Below are 22,318 nucleotides of genomic sequence, written 5' to 3'. Positions count from 1 at the left end.
GATGAGTGATTCTAGGTGAAGATTTGAAGCTAAAAGAGCTTGAATCAAACAAATGGTTAGCTTGTTTTTTGAGGTATCGAGTTCAAATGGTTTCAGAGTTTCTTTGGCTTTCAAAGCTTGCAAATAAAGGAAAATGCTTCCTCTATTTATAGGAAATTAAATGAGATCATGGTACGTGTGAAATGGAGGAAAATTTGTGTGAATTAGGTCAGTACTTTGAGGATTTTCCAAGCATGTGAAATGGAACATGAAATGCGTGAATTAATGATGAAACCAAGTCATTTTGTACTTGTTCAGATGCGTTTTCTTTGCCAAAGAGGTTTCACATATGTAGGTGGTCCCAAATTTAACATGGCATGAAATTCGTGACCTGACACTTGTGCAAGAAGCTGAGTCCATGGTACCATGTTGGAGCTTAGGCCAAATGAAATCCACTTGTGCGTTTTAAGATGTTATTTGTGCCAAATGATCCCCTCGTGGTGAAGAATCAGATGCAAAAAGAATCACATCAAAAGGATGCTTGAGTTTAAAATGGCATGGATGGAAAGTTGGGGTCTTGACCTGAAATTCTAGGCCATGCATTAGGTCGACCAGGCCATGGGCCTACTTTTGTTTACACATGGGAATCTTGGAAAATTCCAAAATTGATGGACTTAGAGGAAAAATTGATGTTTGACCCTTGAAGCAAAGTTGTAAAGGTGTTCAAATGTGACATTTGGCTCAAAGTAGATTCCAAAATTGTTGAGAAATGAGAAAGTTATGGCGTTTGGACCAAGTGACATGCCATACTTGATTTTAGGTCAACCAAACATGTGCCAACTTGAGATTTCTTGACATTTCTTGCATCCAAAGGCCCAATGATGAACATTTGAATACCAAATTAAGGAATCTTGATTGTCCTTTGAAAAATATTAATAATTGCTTAAAAATTGGATGGAGATGGCAAGAAAATAAACACATGAACCATACTTGAATCAACTTTGAAAACATGCATGATATTTGAACTTCTCTTGATCAAATTGATGTTGAATCAAGCTTGGCATGAATGTGACCTAAGATTATAGGTCATGCCTTGAAATAAAATCTCTAGTGGACCAATTGTTGACCAAAATTTGACCTTGGGAAACAAATCTTTAATTTAGAAACCAAAATTGATCCTTTGATTACAATTTTAATAACACATATTTTAGAAACAAAACAATAAGAAAAAGGAAACAACACATATTTTTGTATTTTGAATAAGGTTAGCAAAGTTAGAATGAAAGCAAGCAAAAAGTTAAAAATAAAATACAAAGGGTGCTTGATGATCTCCCACAAAGGCAAACCCAAATAGGTGAAGTTAATAAGGATACCATGCTTGTGATCTTGGTTTAAATGAAAATGATATGATAGGTGGAATCTTAGGGGTAAAATTAGGGTATGACACACCTTTCTTGTCTGAAGTGAACCTATCATCTTGGTTTCCTCCTTTTCATCTTTTGGTATCCTGCATCTTGGTGTCTTCAAGTTCCTTTGTTGTCTCCTCATCGAAGATAATGTTACACCTTTGGAATAGCACCGCCTTGGAGTTACTCAACTTGCAGCGCTCCAGGAATTCGATCAACCCCTTTTTAGCTTGAGGGTACGCCATTTGTATTTATGTATCAGCAATTGTAGAAATGTACTCACCTTTCTCGACCTTCATATCGAAGCCATCAGTAGCTTCCACCATTAAGATCTCGACGGGTTTAACATTGTTTTCATCCTTAGTTTGCAGTGGGTCGGTATCCACCTGCATTGATGCCTTTGGCTTCTCACCAAATTGCAATCAGAATTCTTTCAAATCCTTTCGCACTAAATTCCTGAAAATCACACATTGAGATGTTTTATGACCCCAAAAATTATGGTACTTACAAAAACCTCTATTTTTTCTCTGTTCTAATGGAGGATTTTTTAGGCCCTGGGGCATTATTATCTATCCATTCGAAAAAAAGAAAATGGATGGATGGATATTCATCCACTAAAAATATGATAATGGATGGATTGGATGAATTTTATTTTTAATGGATGAATTGGATTGGATATTTTTAAGAAACTTTTAGTGGATTATTAATGGACTAATGGATTGTTTTGATCCATCCACTAACGATCCAATCAATATACATCTAATCCATCCATTTTGTCATCCTTAGTTGAGATTTGTTTTGACTCCCCTACCTTTGTCTCGACATTTATTTTATGTTAAAGATAAAGTTTTGATCTTCATCACCACTTCAACGGATATTGGTTTTTTCCGTCCCACATCCATTTGTCAAATTACAAAAGACAAGTACACGAAAAAATCTAGGAAATTTATTTAGTCTCAAACACACACAAAAATTTGATGTATGAGAAAGAATGATGGTAATGAAAAAATAACCATAAACAACACAATAATTTGGTAACTTGAAATATAGGGTAAGCAAATCGACAATAAATAAGGAGTGCACCAAAAACTTTTTTATTCAGTTCGATCAAACTAATGTACTCTAGGATAGAGTCATTCTCCGATTCATTATATTTTTAAAAGTTTTTACAAGATATTGCAAAAATGTTACAAAAAAATAGTCACTAAAGTTTCTAAAAACAAATCATACTCTCTCTCTCTCTCTCTCTCTCTCTCTCTCTCTCTCTCTCTCTCTCTCTCTCTCTCTCTCTCTCTCTCTCTCTCTCTCTCTCTCTCTCTCTCTCTCTCTCTCTCTCTCTCTCTCTCTCTCTCTCTCTCTCTCTCTCTCTCTCTCTCTCTCTCTCTCTCTCTCTCTCTCTCTCTCTCTCTCTCTCTCTCTCTCTCTCTCTCTCTATATATATATATATATATATATATATATATATATATATATATATATATATATATATATATATATATATATATATATATATATATATATATATATATATATATATATATATCATAATTCAAGGGATTTAGAAGTGTTTCTCGATCCTATTATATATCTCCAAGTGTTTTCCAAAATCCAAGTATTTCAAGAAATTTCTATTGTCGCTTTAAGTTTTTCAATATGATTTTTAACTATTCTCTCTATACCTTCAGCTTTGAAGTTTTGAAAGTTGTAAAAAAAAGAATGATGGAAAGACATATTTATAACGGCTAAAACCCAACGGATTATTAACGAGCCACAAACAAAACCCATTAATGTATACGCATCTACGAATTAAAACAAGCAAATCTGAAACATGTGAACTGATTAAACAAGCTCGACATTTGATGGACTCTAGCTTCCCTTCGACCCGACCCGTATGGCCGACTATCTCCATTTGATCCATTGTTTCCAGACTAACAACTATGTTGTGTCGTAGTCGTTTTCGATTAATGGACTTCCACCACTTTGGTTCCAGGAACCTCTGGCCTCCACCGACACACGACTTCCAAATTGTCGCCATCACGACTCTTGTTGCCGCCGTTGGCCACCGCCCAACGACCGCCCCTATGAATCTAGGTTCTTATGTTGAAGTTCTTTCTACTATTCAACTTTCGGATTTATGAAAATCTTAAAACATGTGTTATTTATCTTTACCACTCAAGTTGTTAAGGCATGCTTTTACAATTATCCACCTTGACTTTAAATTACTTACCCATCAACCACCTTGTTGCTCTCTCCAATTTGAATCATTATTCAACAACTTTGATCAATTCAAGTTACGTTTGAAACTTGATATTTCCATTTACATTCATTTTATTTCAACTACCTTTTTACTGGTTTAGTAACCTAACAAACCCATAAGCATGCTTCTTTAACCAAATTTGATTTTATGTGCTTTCGAATGTCTCCCTAAAAGTTCTTGTTTTTTATTTTGCAACCCTTCAGTCGCATTCAAAGCATAACATGAAAATCCAACATAATTGTACCTTTGAGTTTGTACAATCTCCCTCTTTACTCTATCACGAGTCAAATATAATCAGAGGTCTGTGTAATCATTATTTCATTACTACTAGTATACATTACTAAAACTTCTACTTTAAACTTTTCCGTCATAGTTTCTAAAATTTTCATCTTCAGGTTTCACTTCTCACAACTCATAACCCTTCTCACCTTCTGGATTGAAATTGAAGACATAATTTACAACCTTACCATCAAGTTCGATAAGCTTGATTTGTAGGTAAAGCTTTGACAAGCATTAAAATCGAGTAGCTTACAGTTTTCCTATTTCAAATCTTCATAAGTGTTTGGAAGTTTATTCATGTAAATGAACATCTGTCTGTCAGGTAAGCTGCTTTGGCATCAGCCTTACTTCAGAAATTCAATGACAATTCAACTGCCGAATCTCTTGTAATTTACAAAACTCGTTGAAGTGTTTTGAAACAACCTTCATGCATTTACCATGTCTTGATCTCAAATCTCAAAACTTATTCTCTAACTTGTTCTCATCATGAAAGTCTTCACTAGTTGATAAATAATTAAAAGAACATTGAAACCTTCTCAAATATATAAGTCACATATTATAAACATTTTAGTTATAATCACTCCTCCATGCAAAATCTTGAATACGATATATTCAACTTTAGTACAATAGCCTAGATCATCAAATATATTTAGGATAACAAATTTGAGATTCTAAAATATATCTAACATTGTGAAGAAGAAATCCACATCATCATACATTTAAGTCTCACAGTACCACTATCATAAATTTTGCAAGTCTTATTATCATCATGTCAACTATTCCAAATTCCTTCAAATTCAAAATCTCAAATTATTAATTTTTGACACATGTGACACAGCAGTTTTATTGTCACTAATGTCAATTATTTCACTTTCCTCCAACTCCAAATTCTCAACAACAAAAATTTAAACACGTGTGACACGGCGCGTCATCGTACTCTTGGCATTAAACACTCTTGGCATTAAACAATCGATGTAGCCCTTCTTTCTTCTGCCTAAAAAATAAAAACAATTGTCAACTAATAAAAGATGTGTCTAGAGCATAGCTCCACGACACACTTTGACTCCACAAATATCTCCATGGGCTCCAAACTTTTTAAGAGGAAGGAAAGAACCTCAACACAAATAAAGAACAAGTAAGAAGATAAGGATTCTATTGATAGATTCCTCTACCTGTTTGCAAGCTAACACCCTTTCCACTAATTTACACATGATACCAGACACTTTTTTACAAAACTATCATGAAATCTCATTTTCCACATCATATCCATATTCATCACATACCTCCATACTCCCGTCCACTTTATCATTAATCTTGCTAATATCTATTCTCAAATCCATCTTGCCATTTCTCCTTCCGGCTTGCATTTCATATGGCTTAAAATTTCAGACGTTGTCACACTTATCAAAAATGGAACGATTTTTATCAAATGCATGTTTTCTCTGAAAAATTAAGTTAATTAACAAAGCTTTCATCATAACATTACAACAAAATTAAACAAAAATCCCTCCTAAAACAATTCTTAAAAAATATTAGATATCTTAATTTTAATGATAAATTTAATATTATTTACGAAAATACTCTTAATTATAATAAATAAAATTGTTGAGTAAAAGAAAGTTAATAAATAAAAATATAAAAAGAGAAGAATAATAAATATTACAAATGAAACACTTCTTATGGGATGGAGAGTCCTTGTTTTTTTTAGAATAAGAGCAATATTTGTTCGACTAGCGCCTTGCTCCAACCACATCATACCTGTTTGAAAATTTCCATCACTATTAATACCCTAAAACAATATTTATCCAATTGCATATAAGATAAAACTTTCCTGTATTGAGCACCAACTGAAAATCATATAAAATTGTATTAAGCTAGTCATTGAAAGAATTTCCACCACTTTATTAATCAAAGTAAAACAATATGAAAGAAAACAGTGGCAAAATATTCTACAAGCTGTATTGTGCATTTAATTTGCCTCAATTCAGTTGGACAAATAAACTTGTTACAGATACTTCATATCAAAATCGAAGTTTATTAAACCTACTTCCCAAAATATATAATTTACTGAAAGATTTATCAGACGAAAAAGATTAAATAATTGTACTCATCACAATCTTTGGCACTTTAAGCAGGCTGTCTAAATCTAACAAAACCTATTGGGAAAGAGCAAGAAAAAAAATAACTTTAACTGCTATTCAACACGCCCTTCGAAAGCCGAGCAGAGTAGCCGATGGATCAAACCATCTCAAAGAATCCACGATCTCAAACAAATGTACCATTAGCAACAACCAACCAGAGCATAATGTTCAAAATTTTAAGCCCCGGCCTTTGGTTTTGATTTTTGTTTCTTAGTATCCAGGGATGATAACCCCTTGCCAAGTCCAACTGGGGCCTGTTCTTGCACAGGCACACTTTTTTCAGCATCAGTTGAATCAACTGATGGAGGGCCGTTTACTTCGTTTTGGGATCCATTTGCTTCCTTCTTTGCTACATCTTGTTCCTTTGCTGCTCCATCTGCATTCCCATTGTCTGCAGCATCAGGAGTCGTGCTCGAATTTATGATGTTCAAAAGTTGTGTAAGGGGCGGCACTGCCTGAACTGGTACACCATGAGGACGCACTAAGAGACCCCTTGCTGCAGCTTTCTTTCTGACTTCGGCCGCAGCTCGTACAGCCCTTTCATCAATTCCCCTTCCTCTGGAGGGAGCTTCACCTATCATTGCAGCATTGAGGGATTTGTTGGTAGCTGCGCCTGAACTTCCAGATCCCCCAGCAACTGCAGCAGCTTGGAATGCATGTATCAAATCAGGATGAGCCTGTCAATATATAAAATCCCTTGTCAGAAATATTACGCCAGAGAAATGAGGAGAAAAGTGTAGAATCAGATACTTATCACTCATAAACCAATACAAGAACAAAATACATTCATTTCATGAAGCCTTTATGGTCCTTTTCTTGAAGGAAGTGATATTCTAAGAAGGTAAAACCTAAAGAATGGCATTGTTGCCGATCTCTGGTGTTGCAATAGAATGGATACATGTTGAATATTTGACAGGTCACTAAGACATTCTATATGACTAACAGACAAGAAAAAATCAAGTAGCAGGGAATGTTGACCAAGAATTCAGCTAAATCTATTGAGTGCGAAGTACTGGCTTTATAATTGCCAGAAAATAATGCATGCTAAATTAAAGTTCTTTGGCGTACCTTCAAAATATCAATAGCCTTCTGAGCTGAAGCTGCATTCAGAGCCTGACCTTTTTGCTTCTGAGCATTCAACTGCCAAAACAAGTAGTGAAATGTAAGATCATACATGAGTTGAATGCAAGATTTTTCTCAGTCATTTATAGTCACGGAAATTCTAAATAAAACAAAAACATAATGAGAAAAAAGTCTGGAATTTGCTAATATAGCAATTCTAACTAACCCGCAAGGTTATTGCATCCCAAACAACATAACCTTAGGGTTTAGGGTTTAAGGCTATTAAACCTGCAGCCTGCAGGCATCCCAAATAACCTAACCTTAGAAAAGCTAACTACTCTCCCTTGGGATCAATCGCCAGCCATCTACTACCACCACCAATAATCTCATTCGACCACCTCTCAAACGAGACTATGCACCACCAAACTAAAGCCAACTCTGAACTAATTTGCCTCCTTCTAACTACCATTATTGATCTCAAACAATTTCTTGCCATTTTCAACAACCACTTTCTCCCCCTCTACCTACCTCACAAAAAAATGCAAAAAAACACAATCTCTCTCCTCCTCATCCTCATCCTATCCCTGTGTCTGTTCCCTGATTTTCTGTGAACTATTGTCTGATTCCTCTAATTACTGTAATAATTTCTGTCTTTCTTGAGAAACTAATTAAGAATTGCAAATAAATTGATGAATTTTCCATTTGGGAATGTAAAACTCCGTGAAGTGCAGATACCTGTAGCTCCCGCATCTTAAATGTATTCATCCAGTTTTGCGAGTCCCGAGTCCTAGAATCCTCTTCACCAAGTTGTTTAACAAGTATATCATATGTTTTTTTCTCGTGCTGCAACACCAAATATTAAAATCAGTCAACCACCCACTGGTATTACTAATAACCAATTATTCCACTACATTTACCTGGTGAGAGAGCTTGAAAGCACCCATACAATTAAATGCAATGGCAAGTGCATGATAACAAACAGCTGTTTGAATATGTTGCTCGCCAAGAAGCCTTTCGTTTTTCTTTAAAGCTTCTTGCAGATAACGAAGAGCTGTGTTCATCTTTCCTATATCCTGATACATCATTGCCACATTTATGAAAGTTGCTGCTACATCGGGATGATCTGGCCCTGATGACAAACTTAACAAAAGCAAAGCACGTGACATATGGCGAAGAGCAAGTTCTGTCTGGTTAAGTCCATGGTAGAACAGAGCCATATTTCCATAGCTGCACCAACAATAATATGGATCACAAAAATGTTCTAGACCAAAAAAGTTAACACCATACCCTCAAGTTTGAAAACTTGAGCAGCCTTTGAACCAATTAGGAGGTTCAAGGTTTAGAATATAGATATATAAGACAGTGCAAAACAATATATGCCAGGTATATCTGGAAAAATATTTACACAAACTGAAACATGTACATGATCAAATTTCTATGACACGATAAAAATGATCAAACAACCAAATAGAACTCGAAAAATGAGAAGTTAACAACAAATGACAACAATCGCCTATCAGAAAAGGAAAAACCAAATAACTCAAAAAAGGTTCCCAACAAAATATGAACCAGATTGTATGGTTGACAACGGCTTTTGATCTTTCCAGATTTAGAGGTCTGACCAGTCTAGTCAAGTTTTCGAAATCATATACACATCTCAATTTCCCACTTCATTTTGTAGACTAGAGTAACAGCCAATTTGTCTTGACATAATTACAGCAAATACAACTATATGCAAAAAGGAAAAAGGATGTAGAATATATAATCCAAAAATACTATACAGGTAAATCAAGATGAGAATAGAGAATACCTGTGAGCAGTGTCAGGATGATCTAGACCAAGACAACGCTCATTTATAATTAGCTCCTTATGTTGTTGCATAATAGCGCCAGCCATATCTCCAGCATGATACAAAACCATTGCAAGATACCTGAAATTCAATCATTTCCGCTGAGCTCAAATGCATAACACAAATAAATTAACTTAGAATCAGAGAAACTGAATTCCATAGCAAAGGATATAAATGTTGGCCATGAATCTTATACAAGTAAGCAACTAAAAATCGAAAATGACAGTTAGTTGCATCCATTATCCCAGGTCTAAACCAGCATGGCAAGCAGAATTGCATATGATAGAAAGCAGTGATTGAACTAGAAAAAGATTTAAGATCGTATGACAACATAAAAGAAATAATTATTAATTATTAACATACCGACAGCAATTAGCAACCTCCCGGTGCATGGGACCAGTAACCTGCAGGTTATTTAACAACAATTATTTTATGAACAAGCAACTAATCCATAAGAAAAACAAAAATAATGAATTCGTGCCTGTTGTAAAATGGAAAATGCCTCTGAAAATAAAGTGTAGGCTTCACCGAGCATGCCCTGCATCAGACAAAACTTACACATTAGCATGCTCTATCAGTAAAAACATGCACACACAAAAATCATTTACCAAAAAGATAGCCTGATAGTATTGATGCACTACGGTGCAACCTCATATCATATTATTTAACACATTTGTAAGTGGCATCTTATGAAGTACAAATTAATGCACTACGGTGCAACCTCAAGAAGATAGCCTGATAGTATTGAAATATTTGGGTTTTGGTTTAGCCTAAACAAATTCATCCAAAACATTAATTCTCTCCATGTGTAAGATATTGAAAACTATGCAAAGCATACTAACCACCACTTAGAACAGTACATAAAAGGTATTATTCCATTCCTATAAATTGGCAAAGAGGTCTATACTGATAACTGACAGTGACGTGCTAAAAATTACCCAAACCACCCACTACAAGTCCATTTCTTTTAACTTCCAATTTGAATATACCATTTTACATAAAGTAAATAAATATAGGGCATTGTAAAAAACCTCAGCCAATTGAAGTTTTCCAGTTTCCACAAGCTCCTTGGCTTCAGAGCATGAAGGAACTGAATGCTTGACCACGGGACGGAGATCAAATACATCTGAAGTTTGGAATGGTGTTGGAGAACTAAGATCATATTTACGTGCTGCTACGGTTATACCAACCTGAAAACAAACATTGTCAAGGTATGGCACTAACACTAATTTAAAGGCATCAGTGGTAAAAGGCAGTATAAAAGAGTTTATAAGTTAGACTATATTTTAACTTAATTTTAAAAATATTTACAGAGAGCAAGTACAAACATGTATTCCATGACAGAGCAAAGTCAGAATTATCAAAATGCCCAAGGTATTGTAAGTAAATGTGAAAATATCATACTATTTTCATAACACAATGGAAAGGACAGTTTTAATCAATCTTTTCTGAAATGCATAGAGAGATACATGGTTAAGGTTTAAAGTGTTTTTGATGATCTAAATGATCACAGTCAAATAAATTGAGAATGAGTATTAAAATAGAACTTTTCAACGCCTTTATGCTATTGGAATTATTAAAAGCTTATGAAGCCCTACCATGAAAAGTCTTAACTATTTACAACAAACAAATTCAATTTGACTAAACTGCAAATTATCGTGATGTACCTTCAGGCAGAGATTACGAATAACAGAAATTTTCTTAACACGTGACCTTGCATCTTCTGGCAACTCAAACTGCAAGAGATTGACATGTAAAAAACAGAGTTACAGAATATACAAAGATACAAACACAACAAGCATTGTAGTTTAATTTCATTGTAACTAAAGGAATTGGTGTTAAGATGACATATATCAGAAGTTAACAAATACTCCCTCCGTTCCTTTTTAACTGTCATTTTTGAGTAAAAAATTTGTTTCTTTTTATTTGTCGTTTTCAAAGTTCAAGGTAACATTAATTGTTGATTTCTCAAAATTACCCCTAATTATTTATTGAAGAGAGAGAAAAAGTCAAATAAGTTAACAAATAACCAAGGGTATTATAGGTAAAAAGATAATCATTACTTTAAAAGTAGTAAAAATTATTAGATTTATTGGTATGCGGAAAAAGTTTAAAAGAGACAATTAAAAAGGAACGGAGGGAGTAATAGTGATCTAGAGCAATTCCCAAAATGAAAACTGCACAGCCAAGCCCTTCATTCAATTTAAACGGTTAATAACAAAATGTAAATACTAAATACTTCCAAACAAGTTTAAATAGATTATAAACACCCTAACTAGGTGTCTGATACAAGACCTCTAATTAAGTGTGTATATTAGGAGGAATATGAACTGGCGGGAAAGGATTGACATTTTCTGGGGGGGAGAGGATAAGGGCCTGTCAAATACCCAGGGAAGGGACTTGTATTTTGTACTTAAACTTCTACACTAGATCAAATTGATCAGTGGAAGCTTTCTTGAATAAAATATTGCAATATTGTGCTATTCTATACAATTCATGTTCTCTTTCGGGTGGGTTCTATCAGTGTCCCCCTTAATATCATATATTCCAGTTAGGCAAAAGTTGATACCTCATATTTGACCATTGCGAATTCTTTAATCTCTGCCCAAAGAGTGTCAGAGCTCATATTCATATATGAAGGTTGAGTCTTTCTTAAAGATGCCTTGCCATTCCATCGTGCGTGTCCCTTGGAATTCTTTCCTGAAGACCGATGCCCTGCATGTTCCTGTAAATTGAAGAGTTAGGATTACAAACTCGTTAACAGGGAACTTCAAAGCTTATAAATTTTTCTACGAAAGCAAAAAAAGCTGCATATATATATAACCTAAGAGAAGGAAAAGTTCACAGATTAATTCACCAATCATAGCTAATATGAACAAACAAATTAAGAAATATAAGTTACAGTTATCTTAATTTTCAACCATACGGGACATGCCTTCTTAGGAGTTCTGGACTGTGTGAGATTAGTAATTAATTTTCCACCAAAAGCATGACAATTTCCAAATAGGCAGTTCAAGAAATGGGATATTGCCGCTGCAAGATCATGGTCCTCTGTGTCTCTCAACAAGTCCTGCAAACAGCACATGATTTTCCACCCATATCAGAAGGCAAATTTAAACATCATTTATGTTCCCATGCAAGCAGATTAGGAGAATTTAAACGAGGATTGGCAGATTAAACTCTCAAACACTCACAAGTTTTACTAATTATGCATCTCAAATGAGGATTCAAATAGTGAATCAAAGACTAATCTCCAAATCATCAATTGAAAGGTTCATGATTAAAACTCCCTCCGTCTCACAATGAGTGACCTATTTAAAAAATAAATTTACCCCAAAATGAATGACCCTTTCAATTTTCATTACAAAATGAATGGCTTTTCCAATGTACCCTATAGTAAATATTTGCAAGTTGCATCACTTTCAATTCAATATCTTCCACTTAGCATTTATGGTAAGTGGTGAACATACCAATACTATTCTTTCTCTATCATTTATACATTTTTTAAATAAATGTTCAAATTAGTCACTCATTTTGAGATGGGAGAATAATTAAAAACATCATAATATATATTTTCAAGCAATAAAATATTATAAGCATCTCAATATTAGTATTTTAACAAATCATTCTAAATAAGTTGTAATGTAAACACCAATACTATTCTTTCTCTATTATTTATACATTTTCTAAATAAGTTGTAATTGTCTAAAGGATAAAATTATTTTTTATGACATCGCAGTGAATGCACTCCAAAAATAAAAATGAAGACACAATTCCCATTACTGTTATAGAAGACCAATATGCATTTGATAATTTCTGCCATTATTCAGAGTGCTCAAAGTTCTGATACGAATTAGAAGACAACAACATCCTAGCGTTATCTAATTTAGTGGGGTCGGCTATATGGATCAAATGACACCATAATCTAAACTAGACACACTTTTGTGTTTATTAGAAGATCAAAGAAATTTTTCACCTTGATAGCATGCTTTGCTGATCTGACAACAATCTCATTATTACAAAGATCCCACAGATGAGGTAGATGTTTAGTTCCCTCAGCCACCTTCACAAAAATATAGGCATATCAGAAGTAATATAAGAAGTATTTATTGCGAGACAGGTAAAGCTATGTCGAGTAGAACACCGAATAAAATGGGATACAATTCACTTGACCAGCTATCAAAAGGAATAATTCTATACAGCAGTTCAACCAAAAAATACAGTGCTCACCTTGCCAATATAGCGAACATTAATACCACAAGCGTGGAGTGCTTCTGTAAGTGTCTGGCCATCCATAGGTGAAACTTCTAGTGTGCATAGGTCTTGTACAAACTTTGGAAGTACAACATCAGTAAGATATTGACTAACTTTCCTCACATTATCTTCATCAGCTGCTATTTCCTATGGAATATGATCAAACAGAACCACGTAAGAATGTAAGAGGTTTAATGATGTTTTCAAGCAGAAAATACACTCAGACAACACACATCATGAGAAATAATGGCCAAATGCAACATCCCATGATGGAGGGCATTGAAAGAAAAGATATATAGTTAGAAGAAGGTAAATGCAAAAGATTAAAAAAACCTCTGGACTCCCAGCCAATTTGAATTCAGTGAAGACATTAGGATTGAATACAATATCCTCCTTAGAAACAGAAACTTCACTAGATGCAGATGCATGCTCTTTAACATCCTCAGTTTTTTCTTCCTGCAGAAAACACAATATTCTTACCAGCTGATTTTGGTTGCTGAAGACAACAATTAATCAAATAAAAAAAGCACAAGTTGCAGAGGCAACAAAAATCTTCCATGTTTTCTCACCCAGCTGAAAATTGTGACAGATTGGATTGAGAAGTTTGTTTAAAAAAAAAACAATTATACTTACTGGCTTGTCAGCATCAGTGGCATTTTGAGAATCAGTGGACGTGTTCTCTTCCCCTTGAGAATTTATTTCCTTAGACTTGGATGCCTCAGTTGCCTGGACCTATTCCAACAAAGAGCCAGCTGTGTAAAACTGAACACACAAGGAAAATCCATATCTTGTTAACACTGACGTCGAATACATACCTGGCAAAAGGCATTGATTAATTCTGGTCTCAAGATACAAAATCGAGAACCGGGTCCACTATAGTTGGCATCCCGAGGAGTCACCCTCAACAAATCAAGAAGATAATGCCTGATCATGTTACAGAAATTGTGGAGCATCAGTGCACAGCATTAGCACAATAATTTAAAGAATAGGATAAAGCCCAATACGTAGATAGGCCCAGAGAAGGTACAGGTCAAAATCCAAATGTGAGACTAATTAATGCATGGAGCAAAGGAGGAATATTACTCTGTAAGGGTTTGTTTGGGTTTTTAGAGGAAATGGAGGGGAGGAAAGGGTTGCTTGGAATAATTTTTTGAAACAAGGGAAGATGTGTGTACTGTATCGTATATTGTCTTCCCCTCCCCTTGTTTGAACCAAATATACCCTTATATTCAAAATAAATAACATATAGAAAACAGCAAGAGTAATTTAAAAAGAATCAAATTTATTACAAATGTTCAAATCAAAATATTTAGTGTAGTTGGATATTATGCATTTCCTACAATGGCCCTCGTAATTCTACAGAAGGACGCCAATAAACAAAACACAATAAATTAAACAAGAATAACTACCGGTCATCACCACCAACAATCCCCTTGCATTCTACCGGTGCAGCTAATTTGAAAACATTTCCAGATCCATCAAGGACTGAATGTTCCTTCAGATGAAGGCGTTTGGCAGCATCTGACACCTAACATAAGAAAAGCTTAGAAGAGGTACAAAAAAAAATCCATTTGGTAGAGAAAACAGCTAAAAAGAATGTATAGTTACAATATACAGATATGCAGCCTTAACATACACATATTTTCCCCAGCAGTAAATTGTTTATCATTTAATGTGACCACATTAAATATGACGGTCGCACGTCCAGTTTCAGTGAATGAAGCTCAAATCTAACTGCATCACTAAACGAAATTAAACTAACTTCCCCACCCTTCTTACCTTAGTGTGAAAGTCTTCATTCCAGCTAATTTTCTTTCCATTGTCAACAGAGCCATACAAGAGGGAGTCTGACTTGTCCCCTTGAAGAATGCCTGGCAAAACACTCTGCAGCACAATATACAATTTGAAATCAAACAGCAATTTAATTGAGAACAATCTTTTGTAGGTTGCATAAGTCTTCAGGATAAATCTATTTTTTTACTATAGAAACATTTTATTTTTAATACATTAATAGAAAACATAGAGACATCATAAACGTGTTGCATAGGGTCAATACAGATATAACAAATGATATTTTGACACAAATTTGACAACAAATTTTGGCAACAATTTGGTGATGACAAGTATGTCGTGGTTAATTGTTTTTAGTGAAATATTAATCAGTTGCAACACTTCATTACATCTATTGGTCATCCACCGAGAGTAACCATGTATAAAAACTGCATTAATCATCCAAATTGTTGTCATTTTGTGTCAAAATAACACAGCTGTACGATAAATGTTAGTACTTTAAATAAAATACTGACTTCTTAATACCAATAAATATAAACTACTGTGTTGATAATTGTCACAATCCAACAATTGCAAAAGCCTAGGCTCTTAAGTGATGACACATGAACAAGTTTATATCATATTTCTAACATGCACCCTTATTATGCAAAGTCATTTTCGCCTTATAATTTACTGGCAAATTTTGTTCAATTATTGAAAAAAATTCGATAGAAAAATGATGGTGGCAACTAGCAATGACAGGAGACCATTTGACCATAGAGTCTCTAATACCATGCCATCTGATAAATAATTATCCCATAAAAGGAAAAGCATAGGTAAAATTTCCAAATAGACATATACGTGCTCCTTAGATAAAGAAAAATGCGACAGTATAATAACAAACCACTCTTATAGATGAGAAGAGAGAAGTTAGCAATAGATGAATTTGAGCTTAACTACACACCTGAGCTACCACTCTGTGACCCCTGTAGTCAATTATTGCCATGGCAAGATTGTAAAGCCCGGGGACATCAGCTTCCTGGTAAGCCTTGGTGCCCTTCAAATCATTGTTTGCAGAAGCATATGTGGCTTGCTCATTCTCAGCCAGCTGAGCTTCAGGAGAAACGTCTTGAGTGATTTCTGTGCTATTATAATCTTCCAAACTTGAACTGTCATCTTTCCCCCCATTGGAAACCGGACTGTCTCCATGAGGTCGGACACAAGAAGCTTTATCCAAAGAATTTTGCAAAGTGCCTGTGCAGCTTGTTTTTGAATTACCATCTGTGTGTTTCTTCGACAGCTTATCAAGGTCAGCATCAATAGCAAAACTAAAGAAAATATTGTTGTGCACGTACCTATTAACAAAATTACAGTGATGAGTCAAAAGGCATTCATAGTTCAAAGGAAAACTTGTGTTGGGAAGAAGCGGTATCACATGCATAACAACAAAGCATGACTTTTGAAAACAACAATTTAAAAAGCATGTCTTTTGCCAAAAACATAGCATACTTGGAAAGGTCAAGAAGGTCATTAAGACATAGCCAGGTTTTTTACAATGAAAAATGTTGGGCCAGAGAATGAATATTTCCAATCCTCCCAATCCCCAAAGAAAAATGTCATATGCAACTTCCACTAAGATCATTTTTCAAATTTTCAGAACAATAAAATATCAAAATGAAGGAAAAACTATTTAGAATTCAAAGAAAATAAAGATTCAAGAACAAATTTAACAAATTGCTTAAGATTTAATTAAAACAGTTAAAAGACAACTAACATGTGAAAGCATTCTGGATCAGTTGGATTTATTGGAGGAATACAGCCACTGATCACTCCAGTAGCACCATTAATGGCTGCATCAACAAAGTCTGATGTCACTTTATAAAGTGCCCTATCACGCAAGATCCTGCAGTAAACAAATGACCCAAGAGATGAAGAAGGCTACCAAGTCATTACCATCAGATAACTAAAGAGCGGGCATACTCCCGAAGTTATCAATCTATAAATGAGAGAAAATGAAGGTACCTCTCCTGTGGAGTTGTATGAGAAAATTCACGACAGGATTGCAGCTCCTCATTCCAGTCTCGTTGCATGCCAATTGGCTCGCTTCCATATAGAAGAGTCAAGGCATTCTCAGCCCTAGAAGCATCACGTCTGTGGTCTGCAAACACATCAAACTGTATTATAAAATACATCAAGCCAGCCTAAGGTTCAAATATAAGAAATCTGCAGGATTCCCATAATTCTAAGCTACTAAGGAGTTGACTTCCAAATCATGTACACACATATAACACAACAATAACATACCGAAGCTTTAGTCCTACAAGGCAAGGTTGGTCTTATGTGCTTAGTTAAAAGCCAAGTAGCCTATCTGATTCTAGATCCTATTAATAATTTAGGTTAAGAGTCTTTCTTGGTCTTCCTCAAATTCCTTAAGTGGCATATCAATTGGCTTTCTTCTCATGTACAATTGAACCTTCTTAGGAACAATTATACCATCTTTCAGTCAATTGGTACTATTTCAACTTTCTATCAATTGCACTCATCCTTAATCTTATCTGCTCTTGTATGTTCACTCATCCATTGCAATATCTGCAACTCTATAGCATTCATCTCATGCTCTTGCTAGCATTAACTATATCACACTAACTAAAAGCAACTGCATTTTCTCAATCACCCTTAATTAGTACTTTGAATTTTCAGCTCCATCAGAAAAAGCTACAGGATAGGATGAAATCATGAAAAATTGATTCCATCTTGTTGTAAACAAAAAAAGTTATAGAAATTTATTCGTCACACAATTATCTGGTCATAGCACCATTTTCCACAATTGGCCGAGTTGAAACCTACCAACTAAATCAAAATATTAGAGGTGATAAAAGATATATTTTTCATTAAAAATTCATTATTACAAATAACAAATAAAGAAATATACAACATAACATTAAATGTGAAAAAAGTAACAAGAGCGTCCAAAATTCTGGAGCAGAAACTACTATGAAATTAAAAAATTCAACGTGAACACTGATGACATAAAAATGTCAGAGGCTGAGCTTACCAGAAATCGGGTGCAAGCCAAGCCAAGAATTAGGTGGCAACAATGACTGGACATTTTCAAAAGGATGGGCGGAAGCCCTGCCTTCCAATATTTCTCGGAATGCTTCAAAATTGGACAATGTAAGATAAGTTTGGGTTGTCAAGGTAAAATTTTAAGAAATTTAAGTGTGAAACAATTACTATGCAGTTACACTTTACTACCTTTTTTGAACCTGGGGCTAATCTTCTGCAAGAGAGCAACAAGCGTCGTTGCTTCAGAAGTAGCCTTACTTGGCCTTGGATCGAGAGTGTTTGCCGAGCTTGAGTTGACATAAAACAATTTTGTGCTTCCAGTAATAGAATATTTATTTCCCTCAAGAGTTATTACATCCAAATAAATCAAATCTCCAACAAGCCTGCACATCAGAGAGCATCCTTGGCAAATACATAAACTAAACTAAGGCGTGAAATTATACAGAAGAGGATATTTCTCGAGTTACCTTCGATAGCTTGGAGGAGGATTGAATGATGAAAAAACTATGCTCTCTACACATTTAATATCCTTCAATGGGGATGATAACAAATTACTCAATGAGCCAGATATGTCTTCCATATAACCAAGTCCATCAAGCTCGGGAACCTCAGTCTTCACGGTATCTAATATTTAAGCAAATGCAGAAGCAGACTAGTAACTAATTATTTCAGAAAAGGTACAAACCAGAAAACTAATATAAAAAAATTCAATATAGTGCAGGAAAATCATCACATACCTCCCGAATTTGCAGCTTTATTTTGTGCTATCTCATTCTGTAGGGCAAGTGAAGTTGATAGTGAAGCATGGAGGTTAGAAAGGGAAAGCAATTCTCTTGTACGATGAACATGAGCCCTTATAGATCTATCATCATAAAATGCTGCAAAACAGTTTATAATACATTATTACATTATAATACACTAACATCCAAACATCATCTTAGTGCAAGAGCAAAAGTTCGTACCAGGAACCATTTCCAAGGAGCAACCACCGGTAGTAATATCAGCTACCTCAGAAATTTCATTATAATCTTCCATATGATGAGTGGATCCATCTTTTGTGAGCAGAAGCAAGTCGTAGCATGTAATAAAACATGTCTCGGGAGCATCAAGAAGGAACTGTCTTATATCCATCACAGAGTCTCCTGGATTCAACTGTAAAAGAATTAAACTTAGAAAATGATTTCCATGATATATCATCAAAATGTGGCACGTGTAAATTTGATATGATATAGTTCAAAAGGTCAAAATGCAGAAATCAAACAAATTTTATGTAACTGAGAACATGCGTAGTATTAAATCTCTGACAAGATCATCAAAGAAACTCTTAACTCTCAGTTTCTTAGTGTGAATCTATCAAGCTTCATGATGAAATCAGCTCACCTGAAGCTCAAGTTTGTCCCCATTTTGAGTTTTGACAGAAACAGGGTATAGTTGAAGATCACCTGCACCACCAAGGTGGGAAAGATATTAGTTATTAAGTGAAATGAATTTCTATCATATTCATTACAAGCAAAAATGAAATAAATTTTGACTAACATTTTGCATAGAGAGTAATAACCACAATTGGAGCACATAAATTTTCAAAAAGATGTGAATATAGGATAAAATCTGCACAATCATCTAAGGAAAGGGGATCGGTTCTTGGTCTCTCATATACAATTGCAAAAACGAATTTACCATCTAAGATTACACATTTACTATTGGTATTGCGTTTTCTCAAATAAAACCAACCAGATTTACAAAAATGACCCATCCAGCATGTGTTAAAAATTGATGAGATTCTAAATTTCAAAAGATTCAATTATGCAATAACTCATTATGATTTTTGAGTCTGGAATCTTCAGTGTTATGGTAAGGAATATCGTCGACCCGTGAAATCGAAGTTACAAATAGCATAAATTATTTCCTGCAGTCAAAAGAAAAATGAGCTGGCAAAGAATCTGTCGAAATCAGGTTTTAACTAATAGCATAAATTAATTCCTGCAGTCAAAAGAAAAAATGAGCAGTAAAAGAGTCTGGTGAAACTAGGTTTTAACTACTATACAACAAGTTCAGTAACAACAAAATATTCTATGAGGTGCATTCAATTCATTTACTCTAAGATTCAGATATGCCCTACGTCAACATTCTAGTATCTTCTACAGCAAAGCATGAATCAATAATGTGCTCTCAAAGTAATAAACACCAAAGCAAGCCCGAGAGGTAAACACTGCTTCGGGCATCAGAATTTAATTTCAGGATTTACAACAAACATTTAAAATGTAGTTTTCAATCACGATAGTATCGAAACTGAAGAAAATGACAAGCTGATATAGCCAGAATTGAGGTCACAATGCGGTTATCGATACTTTTGAAACAGCAACACTGCAACCGCATTAGCAATCACAAACCACAATTTAAAATCGTTAAAGATGCACTTAAATAAGGTATACACTTTTACTTTATTCTTTAAGGAAAATAAATGCAATGAGTTGGTGCTGATATTTTTTCCAAACATTCAGGTGTTTCCTTGATACAATATTCACTTTTTTGGTCGTTTGTGCCAATGCTTTAAAAACGGTCCACGACCGCGACAAAATTGTATACCGATACCGTTATTAACCGTTTTTATGTTAAAACAAATTGTGGTTAATTCACACTGCGACGACCGCTATCAGTGTCGCAATACCTGTACCTACCGAAATCACAAAAACCTTTACGCGGTCGTTATTTAAAACTCTGGTTAGTGTGTCTCAACTCGAGAAAGGGCACGTTTCACCTGCAACTACCTTACCGCCAATATGCCACCACAAACATACAAACACTATTTAAACTCAATTCAATACAAAAAAACAAAAACAAAAAATTCTTCCCAAACCAGATTCACCTTGCTTTGGTTGATTCCCATCTTTCTCAGCTTCTTTCACGTTCGCCTCTGAACTCACAATAGTTGCATCACCTACTGCTGCAACTTCTGCTGCATCAGTTGTAGCAGACTCTGCAACGGCTGTAACAGCTTCCACGTTATCAGTCGGCGCAACATCAGATTGAACAGACTCTTCCACAACACTCGAGGCAGCAACGGCAGCAGGATGTGACCCTTTTCTGTTCCTCCCCTTGTTCGATTTTCCAGCCATTTTCTCCCTCTGTATAAATAATCCAAACAACCATATCAATAAACACACTAAAAATCACTAATCTAAAACATTAACTACTATAAATACGGAATAATAATCACAAACAATCACATCCTGAGTAACAAAAATCAAAATCAATAATATTTAACAAACCATAAACAAACCTAACGACAAGATAGAATTAATAAACAGTATTTAATCAACAGATTAAACATTTAACCACTAGAAACTCCAAGTTAACTTTAATTAAAACAGAATTAACGATAATCAGAACCAGTGACTAATGCTACTAGAAATCCTAACTGAAAATTAAAAACGAAAGTAATTCACACGTGAGAAAACAAAACCTATATGAATCAGGAAAAAATGCTAACATTAATGAAAACGATTAAAAGTAGCTTAATTTCCACACACAAATTCGCGGAATAAAATAAACTCAAATTTTAATTGAAAATTAACAGATTTTAACGAGAGAGGAAGAAGGTTATGATTACCGGAGAGAGTAGGAGTTGAAGAAATGTAGGTTGGGAATGAATTTAGAGAAGAAAAAGCATAGAAAAGAGTAAAAGGGTTTTAGAAACGCTACGGAGAGGTTTGAGAGAGAGGGGAGTGAAATGAAAAGAAGTGGCTGTGAGAGGCGGCTTCTACGTTGTTTTCACGTGAGAATCAGAAATGTGTTAGTGTAATGATTTAGAGAACCCATAATGTTATGGGCTTGGGCCTTCCTTGTTTTTTTTTTCTTTTGGAAATTTCTTATGGCAACATGTAGGGTGGAAAAACACCATATAGAAAATCGAAATTGACCCTTAGATTTGGGAGATGCATATTTGGACACACCATACACCAATTTTATGGTGCACTAAATGAGTGTCACACTAGATGAGAACTAACCAAAAATCGGAGATGCATTTCCGGATATTTTCAATAAATATAATGATAGTTGATCAGCTTAGTGGACATTCAGAATATGCATCTTCGAAAGTTTGGGACGGGATTTTGAAATTTGTTGCCACCTTTGCATGTCTGATATTTCTGGAGATGTATCTCCGGAATAATTTGATAAAACACGGACTTGCATAATCACATAGCCATATTTGTTTTTCACTCAAAACACTCACAAAAATCCTCTCATTCTCAAT

General features: G+C 34.8%; 1 protein-coding gene across 1 annotated transcript; it reads right to left on the bottom strand.

The window, feature by feature from the left end:
* Positions 1-5,866: 5,866 nt before the first annotated feature.
* On the bottom strand, positions 5,867-21,837 carry LOC127085538 (clustered mitochondria protein). Its single transcript, XM_051026055.1, has 29 exons — positions 21,674-21,837; positions 20,930-21,188; positions 19,444-19,505; positions 19,026-19,215; positions 18,801-18,941; positions 18,531-18,687; positions 18,253-18,446; positions 18,053-18,154; positions 17,020-17,155; positions 16,772-16,900; positions 15,962-16,352; positions 15,007-15,111; positions 14,637-14,755; positions 14,043-14,151; positions 13,861-13,959; positions 13,561-13,683; positions 13,204-13,374; positions 12,950-13,036; positions 11,909-12,043; positions 11,543-11,698; positions 10,641-10,709; positions 10,005-10,163; positions 9,455-9,511; positions 9,337-9,377; positions 8,935-9,054; positions 8,042-8,351; positions 7,860-7,967; positions 7,131-7,202; positions 5,867-6,739 (listed from the first exon to the last, which is right to left on the bottom strand). The coding sequence occupies exons 2-29, from the start codon at positions 21,177-21,179 to the stop codon at positions 6,239-6,241; spliced, it is 4,293 nt and encodes a 1,430-aa protein (XP_050882012.1). The 5' UTR covers positions 21,180-21,188; positions 21,674-21,837; the 3' UTR covers positions 5,867-6,238.
* Between the last annotated feature and the right edge of the window lie 481 nt (positions 21,838-22,318).

This window comes from Lathyrus oleraceus, chromosome 5 (genome assembly GCF_024323335.1).
Source record: "Lathyrus oleraceus cultivar Zhongwan6 chromosome 5, CAAS_Psat_ZW6_1.0, whole genome shotgun sequence".
In the NCBI taxonomy this organism is placed as follows: Eukaryota; Viridiplantae; Streptophyta; class Magnoliopsida; order Fabales; family Fabaceae; genus Lathyrus; species Lathyrus oleraceus.
The sequence above is the reverse complement of the archived record's forward strand: the minus strand, read 5'-3'. Positions and strand labels throughout refer to the sequence as shown.

Excerpts from the sequence above, each read along its gene's own strand:
- LOC127085538 (XM_051026055.1), bottom strand. The coding sequence starts at position 21,179 with ATGGCTGGAAAATCGAACAAGGGGAGGAACAGAAAAGGGTCACATCCT. Across the intron at positions 15,112-15,961 it reads GTCACAGAGTGGTAGCTCAG|AGTGTTTTGCCAGGCATTCT; the intron begins GTGTGTAGTTAA and ends ATTGTGCTGCAG. Across the intron at positions 14,152-14,636 it reads ATTGTTGGTGGTGATGACCG|GCATTATCTTCTTGATTTGT; the intron begins GTAGTTATTCTT and ends TAACATGATCAG.